The following is a 23707-nucleotide window of genomic DNA, read 5'->3' as shown; positions in this document are numbered from 1 at the left end:
GTGCCATTCTCAGAGTTTCTGTGACTGTAACAATGGCAGGAGGAGAGTTTTTTTGGATCTTCCTTGTCTGGCTCCATGCCCAAGTGTTCACAGCCAGTGACCTCGACTCCTCCTAAGCCTTCTCTTGCTCTCAAAAGAGCTCTCCGTGTGAGCACAATTTGGAGAGAGCTGAAAATAACTTTTTCAAGCTTCAAAAGTAGTGTTAGTGGTAAAGAAAGTGACATCAACAGCACTGAACTCCAACCCCTTGTCTTATCAGGAGGGCTGAGCCCAATGTGTAACCTCAGTTTGGTGGCCATCCTGTAGATCAATCTCATTATGGTGATGGTGGAAGTGACACTGAGGCCCCTGAGGATGCAGCCCACCACCCTGCAGGGCTATCAAGTTAAGAATATGAGGGTAATAGAAAGGCTTTGTTGCGGGGTTGAGTGCGGGGAGGGGGAGGGCCTTGCACTACACCACACCACCCACAAGCTACGCAGCCCTCCGAACAAAGGCATGCTACCAGCTAAAAGTTACTGCACTTCATCACATCACCACGGAAACACCACATGACTGAGAGACTTCTAGTTTGTGGCAGATTGAAGAGGAAGGATGGATAAAGGAAATCCCCATAAATTTAAAGCTACTGGCTGAGGCAGAGCCGTGAAATTGATAATGGAAATTGAGCAATTTATGGGAAAATGTCAGAACATTGCCGTAAGGGGAGAACCAATATCACGGGACATCCCCACCCTTTAGGGGTTATGAACAGGTATTTTTGGCTCAAAACATCTACCCTGAATGAGTGTCTGTGTGTGGTCATTACTGCGCACTCTTCAGGGGTTAAAGCCACAGAACCTATCACAGTCAATTCCTTAAACTTTCAAAGGAAAGGTGTCAAAAAATATAGTGGTTAAAGTACTTCATTATCCTACCTCATCATCCTTAACTTGCTCTGCCCCAGGGCCCACCCCTGCTGCAGTGAGCTGTGAGGACAGTAAGCGAGCCACATGCTGGATTTGGGCTTGGGTGCCAGCTGCTGTGATGGGGCTGTACCCAGCACTGAAGAGTGCTGGCATTTCATCTGGCAGATTCAGCTGAAATACAATATTATTTAAATACACACAAAACTACAGGAGAAATCAAAGTCAAGACAACAAGTACCTTTGTGTATTACGTCTTTGGACAAAAAGATCCAAATATGGGGAAGATCTTATTTGCATCCACGCAGAGATGAGGCCACACGGAAACAAAGGAGCCCTGACTTGGCTGGCCTTTATTGGGCTGGTGTGGCAGGGATGGCCCCACCCACCTTTTAGAGGAGGAAGTGGCCTGACCCTACTCATCTTGCATTCCTTAGTAACTACATTAATTTCATCACAGGACAGGATATATATATTATTCCTGCATATATCTGCTTAATAATCAAATATTAATATAGTCGTCCCTCAAATAGTACGGGGGTTAGGGGACCCAGGATCCCCATACTATTCGAAAATCCGTATAAAATTAGTGTCCCCCTTAGAAACACTCCTGGGCTGTGTCTGAGAGAGGGAATCGGGACTCTTGGAACGTCCCAAGTGCTCTCAAACGCGTGATGCGGCAGCACGAGTTGCCAACTCGGCACGTCTGCTGGCTCCTGGCTTCGAGAGGTGGAGCGCCTTCATGTTGTGATGACGTCATCAGCAATATGGTGGCCCAAACAAACACATATAAGTGTTTCCATTGCATTTCACCTCTCTGTGCCACCATAACCAATGCAGCTTCCTTTTCATCTTCTACTGAAAGGAGTTCGTCAGCCAGGACAGCTAGTAATACATGTTAAACGTCGCCAGGAAGATCAGTGTACGCCATTTTGCTGCGAGTGAGACGCCGTTACCATAGCAACTACAGGGCTTAGTAAAAGGACGGCCTTTATCTCCACTCTTGCAGCCCTCTTGGAGCACTGGCAGTTACTGCAGCAAGAATTTCTTTTACACTATGATTTTCAGGGTGTTGGCCCTGAGGGAGTAAGGCGTTTCAAAGGCTGTAGTTGGGACCGAAAGGGACAACTACCTCCCGAACCAAGACCAAGGAAGAAATCCCAGGCCACCTGTGACATCAAGACCAAGACCAAGATCAAGATCATAGATACAGCGAACACTGCTCTCATTCACGTGGTATGCTCTCCCTATGGCAACGTAACTCATCCCAAAACGTAACTTCTCCTAAATCTGAATAGGCGCACCTAACAATACCATAGCTGATCCAGAATTCAGGACGTTATAAGTTAAAGAAGGTAATGTTATACTTGTATTTCATAAGGAATCCTTATAACCAAAAACTAACTAAAATTATGAGTATTCTTTTTCTTGAATACAACATTGAATAAACAATAATATGAAAATACGTATAGCTACCGTTGCCAGATTGTCGTACTCAGAGCATAGTATTTAACGGTTTTTGACGTCTAACTATTGCCAAAAAACATCAGGATCCTACTCTTTTAACGATAACTATAAATTAGTTTTGTTTTTGGAGCCCAAAAGACAGTTTTGGGGCAGGAAGTCGGAAAATATAATCAGCTGAGTATGACAATCTGGCAATAATCTGTGGCCGAGGCAGCAGGAGCCTGCCATATTAAGGGTATCAGATACCTAAAATAACACACTTTTACTGCGCAAAGCAGGTGATGTCACTTATTGTGACTTCATGAGCTTTCATATTTATCTATTTGTGTATATTTCATGGTGGCAAAACTTAAATTACTAGTTTCATTTTTACTAGTGATACGAATTTGTGACTGCTTATCACAATAGAATTTCACTCTAATGAGTGAATCAGACTCCACAGAAATGTTTCTAGTGTGTGTATGAATGAATACAAAGATAACCACATACTTTGCTTTAACTCTAGGATGTCTCGTGGATCATTAATAAATAAAAACAAAATATCCGGCTAAGCTACTCTTTAGCCATTACCTTTAATGGCGCCCAAAAAACAGTCCCTCCGCCAAGTTTGTACCCCACATTTGGTAATGTTAGGTGCGCCTATTCTTCTGCAAGGTGATCACCTATCTCGAATGCTTTAGGGTGCTTTCAGCAGGTGTTTTGGTAGAAATGTTGCCACTCACGCCATGGCTACTTGGTGCGATGAGCGGGAAATTTAAAAATCTAAAAAATTCTTCCATGACAATCCGTATAAAAACCAAAACCATACTATTTGAGGGACGACTGTAATGTATATACAAAGTATTACACTTAAAATTCAATAGCTTATGTTTACATTTTTCAATTTTCCACAAATATTAGTAGATTTAAATTTATTTAAAAGAGATTAACAGAGACATGAGGGAGAAACTTATAAACATACCTACAGTAGTGAGGCCAAACAGAAACAAAAGAGAAGTCCCGACCTAATTTTCCTTTAGTTATGGACAACTCAAATGTGATAAACTGCCAACAATTAATTATTAAGAAATACATAGAGGTAAAGTTGAGGGTATATGTTATAGCTGCACATGGCCGCAGTGATCATCTCGGTATCATTGGCCCTTGAGCCTGTCGTGGGTATGAACAGATTACCCAAGGACACATGGCCAGTGTGACATTCAGATTACCACAATTTACCTTTACCAGGTTTCCCCAGGTACCCATTTATCGACCAGTCCGAAAGGGAGGATGAACGACTGGGTGAGGTGCACCCTGGCTGCCCAGGCCAGGATTTAAACCCAAGCCTATAGGTTCATAGTTAGGCACGCGAACCACTACACCATGGAGGTATTTTGAAGCAATATCTATCTATCTATCTATATCTCCGACGCCTTGCTCCCTCGTGGGAATGTCCCTCCAGGGGGTGGCCGTGGCAGAAGTGTCTCCATCTCTCCCTGTTCTGGCACTCCCTCTCAGCACATTCAATCCTGCTACTTCCAACTCTCTCGCTGCAATACTCACCCTATTGATCCACTTCACAGGTGGTCTTCCCCTGACACACCCTCCCTCAATCCTTCCCTCATACACTCTCTTCACAAATTCATTCTCCCCCATTCTCATCACATGTCCAAAGCATCTCAATGCACCACGCTTCACCCACTCCACCACTCCACACTCCCCCCCTTTTGCTGTCACACTCATACCAAACTGCTCATACACACTTTCATTGCTTTCTCCATCCCATCCTTACACACCACATGTACCTCTTGTATAACTCATTTCCACTGCACGTATTCTCGATTGCTGTGCTGCATTCCATGTCCACGTCTCTGATGCATATGACAGAGTTGTCAGGATAATACTATACCTTATTCCCCTCTTTATCTCCATGCTCACAGTTCTTCCTTTCATAACTCTCTCCAATGCACCCACCACTGTCTGCCCTTCACTGCTCTTTCCCTCACCTCACCTTCCATACTGCCATGCTTACATAAAACAGTCCCTAAATATTTAAACTCGGTCACTTCCTCCATTCTCTCCTCCCCTAACCTTATCCTACACTTTGTTGTACCCTCTGCTTTAATTCTGTATGGCTTTGCAAAATCAACGACCTGTTCTCTCACCCTCTCAAATAGCATAACCTTACTCTTCCCAGCATTCACTCTCAGCTGTCTCCTCACACCTATCAAACTCATCCCATCATCTCTCTGCAGCATCCTCATTCTCTGCCAACAACACTGTATCATCTGCAAACACTCAAGCAACCAACTCTCCGACTCTCACTTTCCTCACTTTCAGCACTCTGGCCCTCCACTCTTTCTTAATTCTCCATACATCCATCCATGTACACATTGTACAATAAAAACATCCACCCTATGCACACACTTGCATGCACACATGCAAATACAAAATACAAAAAACATTAAAAAAATTTTTGTCCTAGTTTTGTTCTACTTGTCCACTTGTGATATTTGTGAGTGGTGAGATAAATAAAGCAAGTTGAACCTCTGAACGAGCTATTTCTATTTTGAGTGCTAGACGGATTGCACTGGCAAATCATTTCAATCATTTCAATGATTTCCAAGATAAAATAAAAAATACTATAATAATAATAAACAGCATCAGTCAGGATCTCAGAAAATAAATAAAGTAATTAAAAAAATTAATAGGCGTATTTTTTCCCCAATTCATTTTTAATTTTCATTTAGAATCGAATCTGAAAAAATCCTAAATCCGCAACAAAAATGAGTGAAAATAGGTTCGGTCAATTATTTTTACCTATAATAATTTTACCCTATGTTCATGTATTTGCACCTATATTAATTGTCCCCATATATTTATGTATTCGCACTAACCAAGTGTCTTTGGGTACTGTTACTTGTTAGATGTGAGATGTTACTGTACTTTTCTTACTGGCCCATGGACACCTACTATGGAATTCAGAGGTTGTTATATCATTTTGCAGGAATAACTTTTTAACAAAGCAGCAGATAAGGATGATAATTTGGCAAAGTATGTGTCAGACCTTGCTCTATTTTTGTCAGTATGATTTATTAACAAGATGTGGATAATTAAAGCATTCCTATGAGACACAATGATAAAACCCAAGAGAAGAAGTGCTTCCTGTTGTGAGGGTAGCAAATGTTGCTGTGGAGATGGCATTGTGCACATGTGGTGGGAGGCCAAAAGATCATACTGTATCTGGCATTTATGACCAAGCTCTCCAGCTGTGAACACAGTAGTGGAGCTGTAACGCCTTTCAGAAGGCAGGCTGGCAGACTGACTAACTGGAGAGCTAAATCAGGGCTCTCTTAACTGTTCTGGTAATGGAAATGAGACTATAATTATTATGATTAAAAGATGAAACATATGTGGCAGGGTGCTGGACTCGATGCTGTCATGAGTGAATGCGTTGTGCGCCTGTCATCTCACTGGTCACCAGTGCATGCGCACGACGCTGTCTCCACAGCCATGTTTGCTAGCCTTAAGTCAGGAACCCTTTCATATGCAGAATTCTATCACTTTTTCTCTTATAAATGTTTTACTTATCCAAATATTGTTAAAAGTCATGTTGATGAAAACAGGGCAAGGTCTGAAACATGTTTTACCAAATTATCATCCATTTTTGATGCATTATTAAAAGTTATTCCCATAAAACAATATAACACAGTCTCAGAAACCTATGGCAAATTTATCCACCACTCAAGGGATTTAACCATTTACAGCAATGCTAAAGATAGTGCTTCTTTCCACTTTCAGTGACATATTCCTATTTTTTTTACCCTGACTTGGAAGTATAACAATAATAAATGAAAACTTACCATGGAAACTAAAACCAAATTAGATACATTTTCTGGAGTCAGCTTCTCCACCAACCATCGCTGTGTTATGTCAAGGGCTGAGGTCTTCTCTACAATTGCAGGAGGTGTTTCCTCCACCTTGCCCTTCTTCTCTTCTTTTTCAACACGGGGCTTTTTGGGAGCTGTTTCCACCACTTCTTCTCCAATCTTGTCTCTCCGCACTCTCTTCCTGATGGATTCCTTCGATGGCATGGCCTTGTTAACCTAAAAAGAATTACAGCAGATACTTATGCATTTAATGATGATTAATAAAGGATACTTATGCATCTAATGATGATTAACAAAGGCTTGTCAGTGCTACTAGGCAGGGGTATTTTGCATTCCATTCTCATGCCTGTTTTGCAGTGTTTAGTACATACGAGTATGCACCTCTTAAGGAAGTGTTTAGTACGTATTTATACGTTTGCCTTTTTAAACAGTCAAACTGCAGTCATTTCTATTTTTTTATCTTTAATTCAATACTTGAGGAATATCAATTAATGAAAATATTGGACAGTCATGCATGCAATGTTTCCATAATATGCATAATTTTTAAAAATTCATGTCGGTGTAACTCGGTTGTAGGATTTCAAGCATATTTTGCTGGCCCTTTATTCCTATATCCACATAATTTTATATGCTTCAACTTGAAAATAAAATCATTAAAGAATATGAATAAAGATATTAGACTTCAAAATAATCGGAAAGGAGAGCTGATGATTGGAGACTGCATAGTATATATTTCAGCTTTGCGGCAGCGGAAACTCCACCTTGCCCCGTCTGCTGTTGCCAACTGAATACCCAAGCATTCTATTTTAAGTTTTTTTCATTATATGTATACAGTGCTCGTCATTAATATTGTCGCAGCCTGCTTCCTGCTGCTGTTGCTGCTGCTGGTAATATAAACATGATACTACATCCAAAGAAATTTATTTATCTTTCAACTAGTACTGTTGGCCACAACTGTTCAACGGTGCCCAAACTCCAAGCTGCGCTGTACCACCTATGGAGAAACTTCGCCCCACAGCATATCATGGCCCTTGCAAACAGCCTTCCTGCACGTTTGGAGGAGTGTAGGAAGCGTAAAGGTAAGCCAACAGTGCTAGTTGTAAAATAAATACATTTCTTTGGATGTAGTATCATGTTTATATTGGAGGTTGTCGTGGATGCGGCGTGATAATGTCCTCACAGACACGTTACTCAGTAGTCTTGGGTTGTACTCTTTTGTTTTTCTGACTGATACTCGAGGGTGACATTCAAGTACACAGTGTACTAGTCTCAGGGTTCGCATGGATGTTTTGTGGGTCTTTCCGGGTGTTTTTTCTTCTCTGGCACTTTGTTTGTCGCCATTTTCCTTCATACACCATGTATCTTTGGATTTGGCAGATACTGACACCCGTCTCCTGTGAAATATCTTGTGTTGAGTGTCCAGCCTCGTGGAGAGATGTGATGCTTGTGATGTCATGACTTGACAAGGTTTTGTAGTGAACCATTGTCCATTAAAATCTTTGAACAACCAAGCAATTGCAAACCAATCTGGAGGGGTGACAGAAGACATCAACTGAACACCCCTACTTGACAGCTATGGACAGGCAAGTGTCAGTGTTTCCCGCCTCTGCACCCCCCCAACACACAGAATTTTAAAAGTTTAACGGTTTAGTGAGATCCCGGCGACAATTTCAATGAGGAGCACTGTATGTATTTGTTGTGTTTATGCAAAGAAAATTTTAATTTTATGTTATGTGATATCTTGAGGTTGGAGACGGGAGAAAATATCTAGATAAAAATCATGAGAGCGACACTGAGTAATCATTTGAAATAAATATATTCACCAATGAATTTGTAATTTTCTCAAGATTTTTTTGAGACAAATAAAACAAATTCGAAAAAAAGCAACATGATATGACCACTCTCTTCAGCTAAAGTCTACAGTGTATGGGTTAAGTTGGAAAGAAAAAAAAAAAGTGCACATTTACTGCATCTTTAGGTAAAGAAAAAGAGACAATCTACTATACCCAACCCTTGGGGCAAGGGGCAAATGATGACCCAGGTGAGATAAAACTCGATTTAACATCATATTCAGTTTATCGCCGCAGCATGAAAAAGCTCATGGGATAGGAGTCCCATGGAACCACCTAAGTATGAACTTAATTTTTTTCTTTCTTTTCAAAATGGTCAAAATGCATTTATGAAAATGCAAGCATTTTCAGCACTGAGTAATATCAATGATTACACTAAAACTGACTTCCTAATTATTACACATTCTTTAGTAAGTGATTATAGAATTTAATAAGTGAAACATAAAATTGTGTAGCAGTTTTGAAAACTTAAAACTGTATGAATAAAAACTTGAGGATCCATAAGTGATACTTTCACAGTGTGCTAATGAACAATATTTTTGTTCTGAATGACTATGAACACTAAACATATTTAATTAAGAGCAAGTAATCAAAGACCACATTTGAGTGAATTTTACAGTCCTTGCAATGCAATTATACAAACCTCTGATGAAGAGATGCCCAAGTCACTAAGGACAGTAGTGATGTTATAGTGGTAGTCATAAGAGGCTGGGTGTTTCAGCAAGTTGAGCATTTGAATCTTCAGGTGCTTCCTAACACTGTTCACTTGAGATTTGGTGAGGGTAGGTGGGAGGTTGGCTGTTAAAAAAATCATAAGATAAATATTATATATATATAACATTTTTCCTATAAATTTCCTATAAATTATAACTCAGTATGGGCAAATCATTACATTATTACAGTTATGAAACAATTCATTTTCATACAAGTGCAAAACACGCATGAGTATATATATCTGTATGTCTGACCTCTGATGCTGAAAGGAGAACAGGTTTTAGATTTTAGAAAACTTAGAAAAGAATCACTCAGGAACACAATTCCTCAGTGAAATGACCCACACATTATATTGTAAACTAGTATTTAGGTCTAAGACTATCCTGATTTTAAGATAAAATAAAAGAGGTAAATTCAAATCCCAACCTACCCTTCCTGCCACTTAACCATAATTCAGGATAGTCAAATTTCTCAATTATTTAAAAATATATTACATGACTTACCATGTAGGATCTCCAGGGCATTGACCACTTTGCCAAGAAACTGTGGGCGGGCACGGGCAATGATGGTCAGGGAGGACATGCATGTCATCAGGTTCACTGAACTAATGTGAATAGAACCCTGGAAAGCCAGCAGTTTGCCCAGGACCATCCTGTGAGAGAGTAAGAAAAATTGTTGTGGTTAACCCTTTCATTGCTAAACGCTCGCAGCGAGGATTAGGCGTAATTGCTGGTGGTGCTAAACGCTCGCTGTGAGCTCCACCCGCACTCAAATCTCCCGCGTATGAAAGTGTTCCAGCACTAATTCTCACAACACAGGATTGCCAACTGAGTGGGTTCTTCACTAAATTTGGTGGAAAATCATATGAGCCCAGCGCAGCAAATCTACAGATGAGTAACTGGTGGATGTTCTTGGCCAATATAGCGGCATTTTTGCATAGCTTCACCTATCACCTGACTGATTCTTTGACCAAATAATTGTAAATATTGCAGTTGGCAATACTCCCTTGCCAGAATCTGAAGGAGAGATGTCCGCAGTTCTCTCAATATGGCTGATCATCCCGCACGCACCGACGTAAGTGTTAACATTCAACACTCCCTGAACATGCATGTACGTTCGCAAGAGAGGCATACATAACCGACTCCTATAGATCTGGACTTCCTCTTTCCAATGGTGTTTTTGGTTTTTAGCTGTGATGAATACTTTTTGAGATACAGAGGTTAAAAGAGACCCCCCATTGGGCTGCCTGACTGTGCCTGAAGGGATAGTCGCGTCCTGTCCCGCGCGCAAGGAAAGGGTTAATAGTTACATGATAAAAGGTTTGGTACTTATTCAACCAAAAAAAAAATAGGTAACATGTACTATTTACACATCAGACTGTGTGGCTCAAAGATAATACAGACTTGGGAGAGCAAGAAAGGTGTATGAAGACAGAATGACATTTAGGTAATAGAAATGTGTCCAATCTTTAGTGTTCTGTGTAAGATGGTCCATTATTGCATTCTCTCCACATTACAAAGCTTAACCCCTATACAGTACGCACAGAAAGTTTTGTCGCCAAAAGGCCGACGACATTTGTTTTCGCGGAAAGTGAAGGAGGCTCATAACTCTGTTCCTCGGAGAGCAAGACTGTCTGATGCTTTTATGCCACTAACTGGCACCCCTATATGCTCTACCGCCCGGGTACCCAGTGGTAGCCTCGACTCAGTAGCTGCCTGGCTGCGATAGAGAGAGAACATATGTTCGCTTGATGCCCCAGTTGGAGTCAAATTTGAGCCATTAGTTTGCTTCCTTCCACCCTCTGAACTTTCCCAAAATGGTCACTAGCAAGGATAAACATAATGAGGTGATAACCTTACACACAGCTGGCCATGATCTCCCATTCATAGCAAATCAAACAGGAGTTCAGCTGAGTACAGTCCAGCACTTGGTAAGAAGGTTCAAGGATGCCGGGAAGGCTGCTGCACTCGCCTCACTTCCCAAGTCTGGGAGGCCTTGTAAGACGACCTTGAGGACCCGTGCACTTGTTTCCCGGCAAGTATTAAAGGATCCATGGCTGACAGCACAGGAAATAAAGGCAAAAAAATCCACAGTTACTGGGAGATGTGTCTCTGAGGAGTGTGCAGCAGCTGCTTCATGATGACCTGGGATACAAGTTACCGTGCCTGCAAAAAAACGATGTTAAATGCACTACAAAAGGACAAGAGAATCAAGTTTTGCAAGAAATACTTAGCATGGAATGAGGAGCAGTGGAAAACTGTGTTATGGAGTGACGAGGCAACTTTTACTGTTACTGGAACCCCTTCATCACGTGTGTACTGCAGGCCAGGCAGCGACCCACTGGATTCTAAGTTCACCTCGAAGTTTGTCAAGCACCCAGCATCACTTATGGTTTGGGGCTGCTTAACCTATCATGGAGTTGGTGAATTGGTGATTCTTCTTGCTAATGAAAAGGTGAACTAAAACAATTATTTAGAGCTTCTGAGTGATGTGTTGTGTGATTCTTTTTGGAAAAAAAAAGAAAAAAAAAAAAAAAAAAGAAAAGAAAAAAAAAAAGGCTAGTGTTCATGCAGGATTCGGCCCCTGCACATGTTGCAAAGTCTGTTACACAGTGGTTAACAGATTGTGAGGTTCCCTTTTTTCCTGACTGGTCTGGAAACTGCCCAGATATCAATCCAATTGAAAATTTACGGTCGCACATGAAGAAACAGCTGCGTGACATGGACACATCATCTGTGCCTAAACTTAAGGATGCAGTCAAGCAGCTGTGGGCCAGCTTTTCACCATCTTACCTGCAAAACCTTGCACCCAGCGTCCCTAAACGCCTTAATGAGATTGTGAAGAGAAAGGGGAATGCCAGTAAATACTGATAAGTTCAATATTGCATGTGTGTTTACAACCTTTCCCCCTACTAACAATAAACAATGTTTTTTTTTCATGCAGCGACAAAACTTTCTGTGCATACCGTATGTCAGTCCCTTCTAGAACATGGAGCAAATCAGTCAGCCCCAACTGTGAAAAAATTATGCGTATGGTACGAAAGTTGTAGGATACCCAAGTGGGTGATAAAGGAATGTCAGTGAGCAAGGAGGGAAAAAAAAGAGACTACATGATAATGTAACTGCCAAATCTGATGTCTAGAAATGAGAAACAAAAGTGATAATCTGAGGTTGAGGACCCAACCAGTGGAGATCAATATTCTGAAAGGTGCCATAATCTGAAAAGAATGGGTGTTGATAGAACATATTGGCTATCAGTTCACCTCTTCACTGCCTGAGGCCCCTTGTGTGTATCTCTGTGACAATGGTGATGGTATACCCTTTATATACTACCTTTATAACAGTTTGTGTTGTCTGCACAGTACTGTGTATGTAAAGCACTTATTTTAGGACCAGAAGTTTAAATAACTACACCTTCAGAAATAATACGCATCTAACGTCAAATTAAATTATAACAGAGATGCTAGAAAGCAAAACAGCCTTCATGCCTCCATGGTGCAGTGGTTAACGTCCCTGACTAAGATTCTGCGAGCCTGGGTTCAAATACTGGCCTGGGCAGTTGGCGTGCAGCCCACCCAGCTGTTCACTCTCCCTTTCTGGTTGGTTGATAAATGTGTACCTGGGGAAACCTGGGGAAGGTAAACTGTGATAACCTGGATATTACACTGGCCCTGTGTAGAGTTCAAGCGTTCTCTCCCACCACAGGTTCAAAGGGCCAAGGGGACGGAAATGGCCACAGCCGCCACATGCCACTATATCATGTGCTCCCAACTTTATCTTACTTTTAAAATAGCCAATGTATGAGCAAAATATTCAGGAGACAAAACACCTCTTGCTGCCAACTAGAATAGACTTCTGGCGCTCACAAGGTAGATACGGGCTTGCATACTTCACCACTCAGTGATCATATTTACCATAAATTGAAATAAACCTTGAAACCTACATGCAATGGGTAGTATACAGTATATTTTTCCCTGACTAGCAGGTACCATGTTTAGACATTTGGCTCCAAACAATAACTTGTATTTTGGAATGCCAAAACAGAAAAAAAGGACAGATTTCACTTGACAGTTCTGCGGGTGGCCAAGTGTGGTGTTTTGTGTATAGCAAATACAGTCTATTGAACATGTGCAGAATGACTGGTAAGGAGTGAATAAAGTGGTTAAGGTGATCAAGCATACTACACTAAAGTGGCTTGGTTACCTGAGAACAGTGACCCATAGATTCATACCTTGCTTCCTCTTCAAGCTTTCTGGGCCGAGCAACTTTGAGTGTGAGTGGCACATGATCCAGATTGAACTCCCCTTCTCGTGTTATTGAATCTGGTTCTGTGTAGGTCTGCAGCAGCACCAATGCTTCAAGGAACTTGATGGCCTGTGTCCGCACTCTGGTAGCAAGAGGAAAGGGAAACATTAGAAGTTTTTAAAATATAAAATTCTGACCACACACAAATTTAAAACTAATTATGATTTGATATAGAAATGAAATATGTGCATTTTTTTTACAGTAAAGGAAGCAGTAAAAAAAAAAAAAAAAAAAAAAAAAAAAAAAAAAAGCCTACAAAACATTTTTCCACAGAGAAGACAGAAAACGTCACAAAAGATATGGTTAATCTGTCAGAGAAGTATCTTAATACTTGATACTTTTTAGGTTTAACCCTTAGAGTACAGGTGGCGATATATTTATCTGGATGCTGTGCACGGGGAAAATTTAGACATTTATTGGTGGAAATGTTGCCTTTCTTCTTTGCAATAATTGAATATTCATCTAGTATATATGGTGGTGTAATAAAACTTCTCTCCTAATAATAGTAAAAAAGTTATGACAGCCGAAAATATTGCTCATTTTCTCGTGGCCATGACACTTCGCGTGGAAGCACCCCACTTGCTCTCTCTCTCTCTCTCTCCACCCCTCCCCCCTACTTGCCCCTCCCTCCTCTGTCAATGTCACTACCATAGCAGTCATCATAGTCACTGTCACTTTGATTCGCCCGTGCTCTACTTCTGCCCGGAGCAGAGGAACTGCTTGATGCGTTACAGGACATGCCAGATGTATTCCGAACAAAAGTGTAAAATGATCTGTGGCCTTCAGCAGGGCGCACGATGAGACGAATGAGAGTGTATATGGATGCCAGATGCCTCCACCATTTTTCTGAGTCAAGAACTGGCGGTATATTTGAAACGAAGGGAGCGTAGAATGTGATGATTATATACATGATCCTCATACGGGTGGGGCGTGTGGTAGCGCACTTATATATACGATAGCCGTAATGTAAGGGTTAACCCTTAAAAAAAATGGCGGGTGACAGGTTTTTCTGGTCTGCTTCTTTCCGCCGTAGTTTTGAAGATTGTGAAGGGATTTATGGGTCAGTGACTCTTAGGCTGCCACACAACTCCTGCATGCCATTCTCAGTGTTTCTGTGACTGTAACAATGGCAGGATGAGTTTTTATATCTTCCTTGTTTGATTCTGCACCTGAGTATCCACAGCCAACAAACTCAACTCATTGGAGAAAAAAGCTCCCTGAGGATATGATTCAATTCAAGTCTCTAAAAAAAAAAAAGTCAATAAATTACTCCAAATTCTTTTCTTTGAACTGACGAACCAACTAGAACTAAATAACGGTTTACCCATTCAGTCGAAAACACAGACACAGACACAGACATTTTTTTTTTTTTTTTCAGGTCATCATCACTGGAACATCTTCCTCCAAGTATAGTAAATGAATACCAATCAACTCCTTCAAATATAATATCAATCGTCTTTCGCTTTGAGCTGGAGTAAACTGAATGACGAGGAGGCTTCCATTGCTCATCAATATCGAATCGAGTCACCAATCTCACTGTGGGTGGTCGGCGGTCGAAATGAAAATCCTGCAAGCATGACGAGAATAATAATGAGTTGCCTTGTTTTCCATGTTTTCCATTTCATAAGCCTCCTCTTGCTCTCAAAAGGGCTCTCAATGTGAGTGCAATTGGGAGAGAGCTGAAAGCGACTTTTTGAAGCTTCGAAAGTGGTGTTGGTGGTGAAGAAAGCGACAGCAACAGAACTGAACTCCAACCCATTGTCTTATCAGGAAGGCTGAGCCCCGTTATTGTGTAACAACCTCGCTTTGGTGGCCATCCTGTAGATCAATCTCATTACGGTGATTGTTGAACTGTTATTGAGGCCCGAGAGGATGCATCCTACCACCCTTTAGGGTTATCAAGTTCAGAATATGAGGGTAATGAAGGAGCTTTGTAATGGGGTCAAGTGTGGAGAGGTAGACGGCCGCTAACCACACCCCGACACCCACAACCAACACAGCGTTGTGAACGAAGGTCTGTTGCGAGGCAGAAGTTACAGAACTTCACCACGTCACCACAGAAACATCACATAACATAGAGACTTCGGGTTTGTGGCAGATTGGAGAGGAAGGATGGATAAAGGGAATGTTCATAAATTTAAAGCTATTAGCTTAGGCAGAACCATGAAATTGGTAATGGAAAGTGAGCAATTTTTGGGAAAACATCAGAACACTGCTGTGCGGGGGGAAATGATTTCATGGTACATCCCTCCCCTTTAGGGGTTAAAAACAGACAACCTAGTCTGGATCATAGTGTTTTGTGGCCTGAATATTTATATAAAGTTTAAGTGTTAATGTTGTAAAAGGAGGAAAGACAGATGAAGGAAGGTTGTTTCAAAGTTATCCAAAGAATAAAGTACTAATCAATCAACTCTTGCATTAGGAAGCTGGACAGCATTCTTTTTTTTCACGTGCTAGCCTATAGCGCCGGTAGGCTTTCTTCCGGGGCCTAGTGGTCAACCCAAGACCGTCATGGCGCAGGCAAGTGTTTATAGTTGCGCCATGTATTCTTGGCTCATCATGCCACCCGGAGCTGATTCTTGATTCACGGCGGATTCAAACCCGCGTCGTCCAGAACGCGGTGAATACTGGGCCCGCACGCTCCTCCTCATAGGATGCATAGGGATGAGCTCGAGTAGAATGCAGTGTTAAATGAGATTGTGGGCAGGAGGGGGGCGTGCAATTAACAATTCAAAAAAGCAATTTGTATGAAAATGACGAGATAGCGAGGTAATAATACTGTGTTGGGATTTAATGGGTTGAAGACAGTCAGTAAGAGGGAGTTAATAAGGCAAAAAGACTATGTCCAAAAGGGTGGAACCCCCTTGACACATGGGATGCATATGCCACACAAGAGCAGACAAGGCCCTTGTACATAGTAAGCGTCTGGGAGAGGGAAAAAATGGTGGAGACAATGCAGAATGCCTAACCGTGAGGAAGCAAATTTAGTGAGAGATGAAATATAAAGTTCTCAGTTGAGATTTTGAGTTAACTTATAAATTGTGGCAAACCTCTATTGAGGCTTTACTGGAAGACTGTGTCAAACGGAAGGCACAATATTCAAATATGTACTAAAACCGCACCATTGCTTGAAAGTGTCTCAAAATTGGGTGACATGCAGCACAACATGTTGTTCATCTCTCGATACCCTCTCACACCACACACCAGTGCTGCTAAGTTTTTTTTCATTAGTTTTTTTCTTTGCTTTGCAATAGAAATCTTGGAAAACTAAAGGTATATTAACTTGATCAAAAGTTATGTGATGAAATTGTGTTAATTAATCAAAACTTGTAATTAATGTTTTGTAAAGACACTTAGTCATGATTCAGAAGAGGTATGTAGGCTGCACTCCACGTTAGCCTGGTATATTGAGCTTCCCAGCAACTTGGTTCTCAATCTAAGGAAGTTTCTTACTCATAATTTATTGTAATGGAAATGCAGGGACCTGTTTTTCCACTAAACTAGGAGCTTTTAGTAGAGCAATCTAGGAAATATTAACTTCATCCTGTGGCAACACTGCAAACACCCTACACCGCAAGCTGGCTCAATGACGTTCGCGCTAAACATACAACTTATGACCACAACCACATAAAAACAACATTGTTTATGAATATTGAATTATATATGATTGGATGTGGGATTCTAAGTCTTAAAGACATTGAGATACTTTTCAACCAATTTGGCAATGCTCATATTTTTCGCTATGTTTCCGCACAGGGTGTGTATGCCTTGTCACCCCCTGCTGCAGTTTACGGGTTAAGGGCAGACCGATAATACTCAATGTTGAAGAGGTTATTAACTATGATGTCAATTAATTGGGGGATAGACAATTAGAAGATTGTGTCAAGTTGTCAGATGTGAGTGGTCGTAAGTCGCATATGTTGTCATAGTCAGAGGTTAATAGTTCTGTAGCATTCAATTATTCCAAGTTCTGCCTTACCCATCATTGTCATGGTCAATCATGGTGAGGATTGTATTCTTCATTGTGGTGATGATAAGCCACACTTGCTCCATCTCTGGGGTAGTGGTGCGTGCAGCAGCTAGCCAGGCCAAGGTAGCACGGTGCAGCTGTACGACTGCCTGCACCACTCGCTTCACCACTGACACTGCCTCGTCCATCACAAGCAGCTGCATGTTGGGCACCAGCCGGGGCAGCATGGCAACATCTTTCTTGCTGTTCACAAAAATGCAAAATTGAAAGTACAACTACTCCTATAATGACTGGTATAACATGGTGGCTAAGTGATATCAAATGTACTAATCCTACAACCTTTAAATGATATATACTCATGCAAAAATTATGCATATAAAAGTTGATTCACATTATTGTCATATAAAAAAATGCAATTATTTGGCCCCAATACACTTGCAAAAGTATTAAAAGTAAGTTACCAATATATATCCGGCAAAAAATACAGTTCAAGTACACCGTTTGTGACTTTGCTGATTGACTGACATTCTTAACCTGGTAGCAGCGATGGGCCAAATTTGTGGCTTTACCGCGTACCAGTGACGGCCCAAATTATTGGCTTGACATAAACCCCTCACAATAGAGGATGCATAAACTGATCACAAATGCATTGATATATATAGTATATCATGATTTGCCTGAGATGATTTTTTCTCATTAATTCGTTTTGAGGAGTTCTTAAGAAACATGATCCCTGCAGCTACCAGGTTAATAGTTAAGCTTAGATTTGTTAAATTATTTGCTTTTTCTGCTAGTCATGAATCTAAAACTTTTAAATTCAGACTTATTTTATATTATTTTATATATACCAAAACCTTTCACATGTTACCCTTACCATGCTTCCTCTATGAATCCAACTACAAACTTTCGGACATCTGAATTTCTATCTTTCTGGAATGCTGCAACGTCCTCAAAGAAGGAGTCAAGGAGCTGTGGATCAAGGTGGATGATGAGCTCTTGCACTTTGGCCAAGGTTGCTATCTTCTCCTTTTCTGAGGGCTGGAAGGCTGCAGTGTTGAGCAGCTCCACCACCTGCAACACACACACAAATAGTATATGTATCGTGTTATATAAATGACAAAAATATTGCGCAGTGGCAGAACCATTACTAATTATGCTATAGATTGTCTAAATCTACAACATCAAATTTTGGGGAACAAGCAACTCGAGGACTACCACAGGCACTGTGGTAGCAAGGCTCTACCTTACCGTCAAAAGATTTCCTCAATATTTTAAGTCTTTTTAGTCATCGTATAATGGTTTGCCTTGTTTTCCGTTTTTGTATAAGATGGAACTAAGAGGAATGGTACTTCTGGTACTTTGTTTTCATGTTTTTATTCATTTATATAAAAAAATAAATGTTATATTTTATGGACTGCGGCAGTGGTGCCTGCGATTTTTATATTTGCATTTAGACTCACAACCAACAATATCCAGGGCATATGACACTGTAATTACTGGGAAAGACTCAGACATCCCAAAGCATACTCTGCACAGAGGAGAAGGGAGAGGTATATTAACCAGACCTAACATCACCTATTGGCAGGCAATGCCTCCACAGTGCAGTGGTCAGCATCCCTGACTATGAATCTGCAGGCCTGGGTAGTCAGCATGCAGTCTACCCAACTGTTTATCCTTCCTTTCAGGATGGCAGATAAATGGGTACCTGGGGAAACCTGGTGTCATGATTTCATTATTCAAGGAATAGCCCGTGGAAAAATACTGCGGAAGTGACCGTCATTTTGATTGAGAGAGCGGGAACTCAGTCCCTCACCAAGGCGGGAAACCAGGCAGGCGGGAAACAGCACCTATTTCAAATCATATTCGTTATTGCTGCCAAAGCTGAATTATGAGTGGGATGCATGACCCACTATTACCGTGCATGGTGTTAGGTTATTAATAAATAATAATCCATAGCCGTTCGGGCGTTTTAGCATAAGTGTTGCACAGAAAACGAGATGTCACTGTGGTGAGAGCTGGCATCTTGACCGCAGCTGAGGCTTGTGGGTCTCGCCGGGCCGCTCGCAGCCATCTTCCTCCGAGACTCCAACGTGACAAGACGTCCTCACCTCCTTCCATGCCACGTGTCCATCGTGGTGGTTTACCTGCGTTTGTAGTATCCACAAGTCCAGGAGGACTGTGTACTGTGGGTGAGGGGAGCCGTTGGAAGGTAAGGAGGGCACGGCGTGTTGCAGAGAGGAACAAGAGAGGACTGAAGAAGGACTCCAGGGCTCCAGACCACGAGGTAGATCAGGTGTGGCTCCTGCTTCGCCCACCCACAGTTAAGTAATCTATTTGCATAGGATGTTTTAAGATAGATAGCTAGGTTGCTGTGTGCCTGGAATTAATTTCCAGCGAGTTTCTTTATTGCTTTTAATAAACTTAAGAGCAGGTTCATCTGGTCTTTGCTTAACCTATGGTAGTGTGACTGGTCATATCTATATATAATAAGTGACTAGAGGGGCTGTGAGTCTGAGAACTCAATTTTCAGATATTTTATTTTATAATTTTTTATTGCCGAGATTTTACGGGATTTTCGGAAGTCCAGACCTTTCAAGAACCCCACACCTGGGGAAGGTAAACTGTGGAAACCCAGATGTTAAACTGGCCCTGTGTCAAGTTAAGCATTCTATCTCACCACAGGCTCAAAGGCTCAAGGGATAGAGATGAGCCCCGCTGCCACGAGCAGCTACAGCGTATGCTCCCAGAGGTAAAAACCCTTACATCACCACCATAGCTCAAAACCCCATTTAGTCATTTCAACAGGATATGATTATAAAGAAAGATCTAGATCTGGATCTGGACTAATGATATGCAGGGCACCTGTACAGGTGCATAACACACATATTTGTGTTGGCTGTTGGGGGGACTGGGGAGCCGAGTGTGCAGGGGAGGGAAGTGAATCAAGTGTAATTGTTAGTGGTGGTGTGTTGTGGTGACAAGTGAATGTGTATTTGTTTTCTGAATGAGTCTATTGTACCGCAGTCTAAAATCTGATGAGGGAGGCTGTTCCAGTCACATATGGTGCGTGGAACGTATAAGTGCTTGTATGCGTCAGTGTTAGTATGATATGTTTGGTATTTATGGATGTGTGTGTTACGAGTACGTGTTGTGTAAGCATGTATGTGGGTCAATGTCAATGTGAGTGTTTGTGATCTTGTACATATGTGTAAGTCTGTGTGCTTGTCTGCATATGTGAAGAGGTTCCATGTTTATCTGTTGTTTGATCCGTGTTGTGATGCCGGCGTTCGAGTATAATTGTTTGTAATAAACCTAGCCATCTTGGTGTTGATTTATTCTAACCTATCAATGTTTGTGTGTGTAAGGATCCTACACCGTGGAGCAGTATTCAAGTGTTGGTCTCACATGTGTGTCATAAGCTATGTGTTTAACCCTCTCGCACACTGTAAGTTTCCAATAAGTTTCTGTTCCACTCAACATGCATTTCTCAGGCCTGACTGGCCTTTTTTTTGCCGCCGCAATACTCTACATTCCCGGACGTATTTTACCCTCACAGATATATCGTACCCCAATAAATTTGGTATCAATAGCTTCATAAAGACTTGTACTAGAACATGCACAAATAAAAATAGAGGAAAATAAATAATACAAACTCATTTCAAGTCTCCGTATAGAGCATTGTAGAGACAATAAATCCTAAGTACCAACTCTTCCCCACTTGCTAGCTCGAAATTTTGTGGGTCAACTTTTTTAGCAGAATATATGTTTCAAAGCGGAATTTAGTTCTCAAGTTACACCAAGGAAACTGAATTTCTTTCTAAATAATCTACAGAGTTGACGCTCCTCATCTACACTCATTGCTCCTCATCTACGCTCCTTAGAAAGGCTGCCATATGTTACTATTAAGAAACTTATCATAAGTGACGCTCCCAAATTTGACGCACTTTCACCGAAAACTTTATTTTTAATCAATTTTTTAAACTTTAATGATGCGTTTTGCGTCACTGTGCGCCAGGACCTCTTACCCTTGATGTCACGAAATGCATCATTGTGTGCGAGAGGGTTAATGTCAGGTGTGCAGTTATTTAAATTCCTCCTCAGGAACCCCAGTGTTCGGCTGGCTGTGACACTGATGTGGTCTATGTGAGTGATGAACTTAAGGTTAGTGGAGAAGTGGATACCAAGATACTTGTGTGTGTGGACTGATTCTAGGTCTGAATTATGGAGAGTGTAAGTGTGATGGATGGGGTTGTGAGCTCTGGTGAATCTTAATAGTCTACATTTGTCTGGTCGGAAATACATCTGCCAGGTGCACTCCCACTGCTGGAGGGCGTCCAAGATGAATAGAGGCGAATTTTCGCTGTCAACATTGTATCAACATCATGTTGGTATGGTGTTGGCCAACATCAGCGACCTCGGCAGAACGCACCCCGTTGCTGCCTGTTGCCTCTGGCCAGTGGCCACATGAAAAGCGACACGAGGCGAGGGTTGTCATGGCAACGCGACCAGTCCTAGCACCTTGCCAGCACCCACTCCGTCGGCGCGCACGATTCATGAAGTGAAAAGTTTTTATAAACAGTTCCGTGCTTCACTTATTTGAGGTTTTATGAAAAATCTGTATACACCATCATGTTCAGGAGGCTTTTCTCTACAAGATGGAATTGTTTATTTTAGTCTTTATTTCATAGCCGCTGCAAATGATAGCTATATGTAAAATGTGTTATAAACTTTACGGATAAATTATTTACCTTCAACTCGTCACTATTTATTTAGTTTCTGTTTTATTGAGTTTTCACAAACATATTCAAGTTCTCCAATCACTGCTGCGTCTAACGGTGTTAACCAAAATGTCCTATCTAATGTATGAGTTGAGTTACGGCAAATAATATGGAAGCATGTCTGTGATGTCCCACCTTCTGACCGAGCTGTTGTTTATATCTGACGTCACAAGTTGTGACAGTGGCGCCTCTCAACATGGATCTTTCCAGGTTGGTCCCGGAGCAAGATTTTCTCAACATACGTTGACCAGAAGTTGACCACCAAAATGGCTTGATGCAACACGGAAGCAACTTGTGACGTATTCGTGACGTCTCTTCAACAAATGTTGACGGCGAAAATTCGCCTCATAATGACAAGGTGTCAGAAAAATGTGTATAACTCCAGTGCTACAAATATACGGTAAATTTTAAGAATAGCGGCTTCTAGTGGGTGCGCATTAAGGGCATGATGTGGTGGTAATTACAACATTTCGAGCATGTACGACGGGGTTTTGACAAGTGGACAGGCATGTTGTATATCACAAGGGGTGTATTTTTCTGCGTGGGCTCTTCCCTTTCTTCACCCTGGAGCTCGCAGTCTCATTGCCCATCATATTAAAAGAAATCATGAGGCCAGCGTGGAAAAATACACCCCTTGTGACAAACACACCTGCCCGCTTGTCAAAACCCCGTCGTACGTGCTAGAAATGTTGAAATTACCAACACACCGTGCCCTAAATGCACACCCACTAGGAGCCACTATTCTTAAGATTTACCAAATAAACTCCCACCCCAGAAGAGGAAGGTTATGGTACGTGAGGGGCACACAGGGCGACACATATTGAGTGCAAACGTTGATGTACGACTCCTCACACAGCAGAACACGGCTATTCAACTGCTTGCCACAAGATATTTGGGACTCAACGAACATATGTCGAGAGCCTACAGCGAAAACTGGACAAACGGCTGAGCAAACTATCTGACAAACCTACACAAGGACACCCAAACTCCGTACCAGTAACAACCACAACGCACCAAAGTAACCAAAGACAGCAGCATTTGAAGATAAGATGTAGCTGACAACTTTTTATTCAGGAACAGCCGCTTTAAAGGCCAAAATAATAAGCCATCTGTGACATCAAGATCAAAACGTCCACCCGGGGTTGTTGTGTCGGCCTCTCCCCCGTCCTCACCAGCCCCCAAACACTCTTTCTTACCCTCTCGCGCACTGTGGGCTCCTGCTGTTCAGTCATGATGGTTAGTTATGGGTCCTATGCATGCCTCCGCCTCGGCCAAGTAACTTTTCCCTCCCTTGCTGAGTAACTGATGTGGCGTGCTCAGCTTTTGGTCTGGTTCTGGTGTTGGTCGGGAAGCGTAACCCTTTGCAACGGTGCTTCCTTATCTTGTTTCAATTTTCAATCGTTCAAGTTCCTCCGTCTTCCCTTTTCATCCACATCTCATACACTATTTTCTTAGCTTCTTATATCCATTCTTCTCTAAACAGTAGATCTCCAATGATGCTGTTTTCTTGTTCTATAGGGTCTTTGCAAAGCTCTTGATTTTCTCCTTATTTCCTCCCTTCTTGATGGTCGGGGGAGGAGGAAGGAGGAGATAGCCTTTGGAACGGTCTACCTTTATACTGGTAAAAAGAACTGAGCAGTGAAAAGAAAAGTGTAATATTGAAAACCTAACAAAAGGACATAGAAAAGCAAAGACAGGGGAAGAAAGGAGAAGAAAAAAGCAGAAAAACACATCTGCTTAGGGCAAAGTGTACAACTGTGCACTGTGAAGTAACTGTGCATGGTCATTCATTCACTCCGTGTGGTACTTGCACGTTATAATACTTCTTACATAATATGAATATTACTCCA

General features: G+C 41.6%; 1 protein-coding gene across 1 annotated transcript in view; it reads right to left on the bottom strand.

The window, feature by feature from the left end:
* LOC127009371 (symplekin-like) overlaps window positions 1-23370 on the bottom strand; it is a 48016-nt gene extending 24646 nt beyond the window's left edge. The window contains exons 1-8 of the mRNA XM_050882391.1: window positions 23054-23370; window positions 17954-18150; window positions 17089-17322; window positions 13036-13191; window positions 9309-9457; window positions 8735-8889; window positions 6215-6457; window positions 918-1079 (exon numbers count right to left, since the gene is read on the bottom strand). Coding sequence (XP_050738348.1) covers window positions 918-1079; window positions 6215-6457; window positions 8735-8889; window positions 9309-9457; window positions 13036-13191; window positions 17089-17322; window positions 17954-18150; window positions 23054-23089 — 1332 coding nt within the window. The 5' untranslated portion in view covers window positions 23090-23370. The remainder of the gene's footprint in view (window positions 1-917; window positions 1080-6214; window positions 6458-8734; window positions 8890-9308; window positions 9458-13035; window positions 13192-17088; window positions 17323-17953; window positions 18151-23053) is intronic.
* Between the last annotated feature and the right edge of the window lie 337 nt (window positions 23371-23707).

Source organism: Eriocheir sinensis, chromosome 40, assembly GCF_024679095.1.
Source record: "Eriocheir sinensis breed Jianghai 21 chromosome 40, ASM2467909v1, whole genome shotgun sequence".
Lineage (NCBI taxonomy): Eukaryota > Metazoa > Arthropoda > Malacostraca > Decapoda > Varunidae > Eriocheir > Eriocheir sinensis.
Note: the sequence above shows the minus strand (reverse complement) of the source record. Positions and strands in the feature narration are given on the sequence as shown.